This window comes from Berghia stephanieae, chromosome 13 (genome assembly GCF_034508935.2).
Source record: "Berghia stephanieae isolate SIO BIC M18660-M18661 chromosome 13, UCSD_Bste_1.3, whole genome shotgun sequence".
Classification (NCBI taxonomy): domain Eukaryota; kingdom Metazoa; phylum Mollusca; class Gastropoda; order Nudibranchia; family Aeolidiidae; genus Berghia; species Berghia stephanieae.
The window spans coordinates 35,084,797-35,092,296 of record NC_088372.1 but is presented as its reverse complement, the minus strand read 5'-3'; the positions used below and the strand labels follow the sequence as shown (position 1 = coordinate 35,092,296).

General features: G+C 34.9%; 1 protein-coding gene across 1 annotated transcript in view; it reads right to left on the bottom strand.

Annotated features, from left to right (window-relative positions):
• LOC144958978 (alpha-1,6-mannosylglycoprotein 6-beta-N-acetylglucosaminyltransferase A-like) overlaps nt 1-7,500 on the bottom strand; it is a 32,875-nt gene that overhangs the window by 916 nt on the left and 24,459 nt on the right. Inside the window, exons 13-16 of the mRNA XM_078891280.1 lie at nt 7,174-7,332; nt 4,119-4,385; nt 2,840-3,029; nt 1-142 (exon numbers count right to left, since the gene is read on the bottom strand). The exon at nt 1-142 is cut by the window's left edge and continues 916 nt beyond it. Of these exons, the coding sequence (XP_078747406.1) occupies nt 1-142; nt 2,840-3,029; nt 4,119-4,385; nt 7,174-7,332 (758 nt within the window). The remainder of the gene's footprint in view (nt 143-2,839; nt 3,030-4,118; nt 4,386-7,173; nt 7,333-7,500) is intronic.

Sequence of the window (7,500 nt, the reverse complement as noted above, 5' to 3'; positions counted from 1 at the left end):
TGCGTTGTGCACGCATGGCTTTCCTTGTCGAAGGCTGGGTAATAGATATTGGACGCTTGAACGTGGCTGGAACATTTGGTGGCATTCCCTAACATAGCTTTGGTGTTGAGGTCAGGGAAGTAAGTAGGTTCACATATTCTCTCTGAAACGAAACAGCAATCCCATGTTAATCCTATGAATTAATGGATATGATATAAGACTATGATAAAATTTGTTTTTTTGTCATGTTTTGGGGGGTCCCAATAGCTCAGTTGCTAGAGCACTTGCTTCATATGCAAAGGGACCAAGACCAAACCCGGGTGAAGTCGAGATTTTTTTCTGACCTCCCTGTCCACCAAACTGTGGTTGGGTAGCAGGGTCTCTAAGATATGTCAGAAAGTACTATATGATAGACTAGCATCCTATCAACAGGGTAACAAGCAATTATTATTGTCCATTTCAAGCTATAAAAACTGCTGGGGTAAACTCTGGTTCCATATGCCTGAAAGACTATTATTTTGCTGGGATTATTTGACTCAAAAAGACATCAATATTCATGTATTTTTAAAAACAAGAAAAGATTTTGTTTCCAACAATTCCTTTGAGCTCGGCAATGAAAAATAATCTAAAGACCCAGGATCTGACACCAAACTCTGGAAAATCTTTTTAAAAATATCTAGAAATCGTGGAAAAAGTTTAAATTTGGTTTACTCAATTTACTGTTTGAATGCAAATGCTGCTGCTTGAAACTCAATGAAATAAACAACAATGGTGAAATGAAATGGAAGCTTTGATTTAATCAACGAAAACAAATGGCGTGGCCGTTTCACATTTCCCCTGTGTCAACGAAACACATTGAATGAAAAACTAAAGACAAATGAAAGTTGAAGGATGGAATTGTTAAGGCGAATAAAAAAATGTTAAAATTTTTTATAAAGAATGTAATTATGAAGGTCCCAAATAAATCTAGTGAGCTAGATCCCCTTCCAACATCACTTTTATATTCTTGCATTGACGAGCTTATTCCATCAATAACTGAAATAATTAATCAGTCTCTGCAAACTGGTATCATCTCCTCTTATTTTAACACAGCTCTGATTACCGCACTTTTAAAGAAAGCCTCTTTAGACCAGAATGATTTTAAAAACTACAGACCCGTTTCAAGCTTTCCCTTATTTCAAAAATCCTGGAAAAAGCAGTTCTTCACCAATTAAATTTACATTTAAAATTGCATGATCTATATGAGCCATTCCAATCAGCTTATAGGGAAAACTATAGCACTGAGAATGAGTTGTTAAGGGTAGTGAATAATTTGATTTTAAATGCTGACAAAAATAAGATGAACATTTTATGTATGTTGCACTTATCAGCTGCATTTGACACGATTGACCACAACATTCTGTTGAATCGACTCAAACGTCTTTTTGGTATCAAGGGATTGGCGCTGAAATGGTTCAAATCTTATTAATGAATCATCGACAGGGTGTTGAGATTAAAAATGTCAAATCATCTGATCATCCTCTAAAATTTGGTGTGCCACAGGGATCAGTACTGGGTCCAGTTCTTTTTGCAATGTACATGAAACCCTTATGATCAATTATTTCTGATTTTAATCTAAATTACCAATTTTATGCAGACGATAATCAAATCTTTAAGTCATCAACCTACGACCACTTACATCTTTTAATTGAACGTTTCAAATCTTGCTTGTTAAATTAAAAACTTGGATGGAACTGAACAGACTAAAACTTAACGATAGTAAGACTGAAATAATATTTATTGATAGGCCAGCAATCCTTAAAAATGTAGAGTGTGAATCAATCGGTTTGGGAAACAGTGTAATTGAAACAGCTAAAGTTGTTCTAAATTTGGGTGTATTTATTGATTCAGGTTTGTCTTTTACCAAATAGATCATATCGTTAGGTTAATGTACATGGAAATGAGAAGAATACGTAGTGTTAGACATCTCATTACAAGAGACATCTCTGTCTTGTTAGTTAATTCTCTAATCCTGTCAAAGCTAGATTATTCCACTTCTCTCCTCTCTTCTATAAATAAATACAAAATAAAATCCCTTCAGGTAGCCCAGAACGATGCTGCCAGGCTTATTTATAGAAAGAGGAGAAATCAATCTGCATCGGGTTTGCTAAGAGAACTCCACTGGCTTCCCGTTGAGAATTGTATAGAATATAAGATCTGTACAATTGTTTTTAAATCACTGCACTCTGATTGTCCTGGATACAGTAATGACGTGCTTAAATTCTACGTCTCATTCAGAAATCTGAGATCAAATTCTGATAATCACATTCTTGTGAAGCCAAAAATGACTCGTAAAATTGGCGAGCATGTGTTTGAATTTTCGGCATCTCTTATCTGGAACTCCCTTCCAAGATATACCAGAGACAGTAATGATGCAGAATTCTTTAAAATACATCTTAAAACGTTTCTTTTTAATATGTAACACTGTAGAATTATATTAATTTATATTGCATGTTTGAGTGGTTGTGTATTTGAGTGAAAGTTGCCACGTTACTTGTAAGCGCTTTGAGCTTGTTGATATAAGGGGTAAGGCGCTATATAAAAACCATACATTATTATCATTATTATAAACAAACCTGGGGTATTCGTCTTAACAACGCCATGATATTGATCCCTTGAACCCCCTCCCCCATTGTCTATTAGACCTGGAAGAAAAAACTTTGCAACAGACTAGCAGCATCCTATCCAAAGGGAAACAAGCAACTGCTATTGTTCATCAGCAGCTATAGAATATCATGGACAAACTCCAGTCCAACACGACTTTGAAAGACTACTTATTACAATGATGGAAAAAAAAAAAAAAGAAAACTACAAGACGTACTATTTTCCCAGCAGGTGTCCTTGCAGGACTTCCCAGACTGGCCGGTGATGAATTCCAGGGCACTCTTAGGTGGCCATCTCGGGGCTGATAGTTTCTTGGTGCCCTCGCAGAAGTTCTGGTTGAGGAGAAAGGCATTGACTCGCTGCAGCATTCCCTCCTCTGTGTACTCAAAAGGTAAATAGGGCTTGAACTGGAGAAATGGAAAAGATTGGGTTGATTCAAATGGTACATAAGGCTTCAACTAGAGAAATTGAAAAGAATGGGTGGATTAAAATGGTAAATAGGGCTTGGATTGGAAAAGAATGGGGGGGGGGGGGGGGGTTTCAAATGAGTAATAAACAAAAATAAAAAAGCTTCCAAAAAGAACATAATACTATTCACGAACATTTCAAGTTCAAAACCCTTCTTCAGCCACAAAAAAAAAAACCCCCAATGAAAACTTGAATACATTACTAATATAACCAGATCAAAGGCAGAGAAATATTCAAGGTATTTTTAATTATGTATTAATGATATTTATTGGGGGGGGGGGGTTTGTTGTTGGCTGAAAGAGGGTTTTGAGCCCGAAACATTCCGTGTTTGGTATTTTGTTCTATTTTAGATCTGTTATATTCATATTTGTTTATTACTTTTTACAGTCCACAGCTTCTAGCAGTGAAGGGTCAGTTTGTTTTGAGACTCAAATGAGACTTGATTAGACGGTACAGAATGACAAAGTAGGGAGCAGGCACTGGAATTTGTTTGTGGTCTTGTGGTATGACACTCGTTGCTTTCGGATCAGAAAGTCCTCGGTTCAAGCCTCCTCAGCGCATAGTTGAGTCCTTGGAAAAAGCTCTTTACACACATTCTCTCACCGTATTAGGTGTAAAATGAGTACCTGGCCGTTAACAGGATTGTCTTCGTCTGAAAAAAACTGTAACATCGCCTAACAGGTGCCATGTCTCGTTCTATATGTTACATGTTGCTGTTGGTCAGGGACTTTTTGTAAAGCGCTTTGAGCATGATTAGTGGATATTGCACCATAAAAAAGCTCTATTTAATTTAAATTTAAATAATAGACTCCGAATTCAGCTTGCTATTTTCTAAGGTTGTGCTACCAAAGCCTTTTGTCTTCCAGGACTTTTCCAACAATACAATGACAGTTTGTATTTCAAAGTGTTCTTTCTACTCCTAGATGGTTTGCCAGGCTAGGCTTGCAATTCCTGTCAAACCTTGCCACACGACTTGTCAAATTCTGACTAACAGTGAGTGTGGCTAAGAGGTAAAGCGGGCAACTTACGTCTTGATTGGCTAAAATCTCTTTGACAACTTTCTCCACTTCCTGCGGGTTGTCCATGTTGATGGTGTAGACGTATGGATGGCCGATGAATGTTTCGGCATATGGGTGCTGGGAGGTCACCTCGCGCTGGGTTGGCTTTCCCTTGAAGAACTTCTGGTTTTTACTCGTGTGCGGAGGGTTGAAGCGAGGATTAAGAAAAACGGCCCCATTGGCAATGGCCTCTAGGGCGGCCGGGCCTTCATAGGGGAAGCCAAGGCCTACAAATATCTGAAAAATCAAAATCCATGAGATTAAGATTAAGTTGTGAATCATAATGTCAAGAAAGAATCATCTCCTCCTCCTCCTCCTCCTCCTCCTCCTCCTCCTCCTCCTCCTCCTCCTTCTTCTTCTTCTTCTTCTTCTTCTTCTTCTTCTTCTTCTTCTTCTTCTTCTTCTTCTTCTTCTTCTTCTTCTTCTTCTTCTTCTTCTTCTTCTTCTTCTTCTTCTTCTTCTTCTTCTTATTATTATTATACAATACATCATCATCATCGTCACCGAGCTTTGGACCATTCCATGGAACGCCACTACATGTTTTCGATCCAGCCACTGAAGATGAAGTGAAGTCAGCCATTTTAGATAGCCCATCAAAATATTGTGACTTATTAGACCCCATCCCAACTAGTATTCTTAAGACTTGTATTGAAGAACTGTTACCAACAATAACTGAACTTATAAATAATTCGTTTGTCTCAGGTAGTGTCCCCGACTCGTTTAAACGTGCCATTGTTAAACCACTATTAAAGAAGTCCGATCTAAATGTAAACGAACTGAAAAATTACAGACCTGTCTCCAACCTTCCATATCTATCCAAAGTGCTTGAACGCATTGTGTTAAAAAGACTTTTGTATCATATCCATCTAAATAATTTAAGTGAAATTTTCCAATCTGCCTATAAATCACATCATAGCACTGAAACTGCCCTTTTAAAAGTATGCACTGATATTCTTAATAGTATTGACAAAAATCATGTCTGTTTATTGACTATGTTGGACCTTTCGGCTGCATTTGACACCATTGATCACGAGATACTTATTAAACGATTAGAAATTACTTTTGGAATTAGAGACACTGCGCTTAGTTGGTTTAAATCATACCTAACATCAAGATCTCAGTCGGTTCTGATCGATGGCGCAGTATCAGAAACATTTCCTCTAAATTACGGCGTTCCGCAGGGGTCTGTCCTTGGTCCTGTTATATTTACTCTTTATACTCAACCTCTTTCGGATATTTTTGTTAAAAATAAATTAATGTATCATTTCTATGCAAGCGATATCCCTAGTAATATCCCATCATTAATTACCCGTGTTGAAGACTGTATTAGAGATGTTAAATGCTGGATGGAAATTAACAAGTTAAAGCTGAATAATAAAAAGACAGAGGTGATGGTGTGTGGTAGAAAAAGTGTTTTGAAAGATGATTTTCTGAAGTTTACTCTAAATATAAATGGGTGCACAATTAACCTCTCAACGTGTGTGAAAAACCTCGGGGTAATGCTAGATCAACATATGACTATGCAGGCACAGTTTGATTCTCTATGTAGAAGTTTGACAATAGGCTTAAAAAGAATTGCTTCAGTTAGACCTTTCCTAACAAGAGAAGTAACATGCAAACTAATAACATCTTTCATACTATCTAAAATAGATTACTGTAATTCGTTAATCTCGAATGTAAGCAACGATAAAATATCACGCCTTCAAAGTATCCAGAATGCGGCTGCTAAATTGATTTTAAGAAAGAAGATAACATCCTACTCGTTGCCACTTTTGTATGAGCTGCATTGGTTACCAGTTAATGTGAGAATCGAATTCAAACTAGCAGTATTGTGCTATAAGTGCCTTAATGATCAAGCACCATTGTATATTACTGAATTTTTAGAAACTTATAAGCCAACGAGGAGTCTACGTTCTGCACTAGATTCTACAAAATTAATTGTTACAAATAGATATAAATACAAATTTTACGGCGGCAGATCGTTCAGTCACGTCGGACCTTCCATCTGGAACTCTCTTCCTAAAAGAATAAGAGAAGCGCAGTCCTTATCAATATTTAAATCAAAGTTAAAACACCATCTCTTTGTTAAAACACATCTTGATTAATGCATCTTTGTAATTTGACCCCAATATGAATGTTAATTTAGTTTATGTTATTATATCATTATTTTATATTATTTCCGTATTTGACATAGCATGTAGATGTATTATAACATATCTTGTATTAATGACTTTATGTTTAGTTATTACATTGTTGTATAATGATAATATTATGTTGATGTAGTTTGTATAATGTTTCATTTGTATAATAATGTCACTGTATTATTGTTTCGCGCATTGAGCATCACCCAGTGATGAAAATGCGCGTTATAAATGTCATGTATTATTATTATTATTATTATTATTATCATTATTATCATTATTATTATTATTATTATTATTATTATTATTATTATTATTATTATTATTATTATTATTATTATTATTATATTATTATTATTATTATTACTCCCACTAGTATAACAATAATAATAATAAATAATAACAACAATAACAATAATAATAATAATAATAATAATAATAATATAATAATAATAATAATAATAATAATAATAATAATAATAATAATAATAATAATAATAATAACAACAATAATAATAATAATAATAATAATAATAATAATAATAATAATAATAATAATAATAATAATAATAATAATAATAATAATAATAATAATAATAATAATAATAATAAAAAAATAATAATAATAATAATAATAATAATAATAATAATGATAATAGTAATAACAAATTAATAATTATCATCATCAACATCATCACCATCATAATAGTAATAATAATAACAATAATATTAATGATAATAACAACAACAACAACAACAACAACAACAATAACAATGAGTACAACAGTTCAGTTATAACCGGACAACGACAGGGGGTGGGGGGGGGGTAGTCAGTGCTGTGCTAAGATGGGAGTTCCAGGGTTTGAAAGGGAATACACTGGTACCTTGGTCTGCTGTAACAGTTTGTGTAGGTCTGGGCCAGGCAGAATGCCGTGGTTGGTGGTGTAGGACGGGACATACTTGAGTGGGGCATTCGGATCATGGTAGACAGTCCCGTGGACCTGAAGGTATTTGTGGACAATGTCCAGGTATTTGCTCTTGCCCTGGATAAGGAGAATGACAGAAAAACAATAACCAGTAGATTTTTGATCAATCGAAGAGCAGGGGAATGCGTGAAAAGTAATAAACAAAAGTGAATATAAAAGATTTTAAAAAGAAAAAAATACCAAATACGGAACGTTTTGGGCTCAAAACCCTTCTTCAGCCAACAA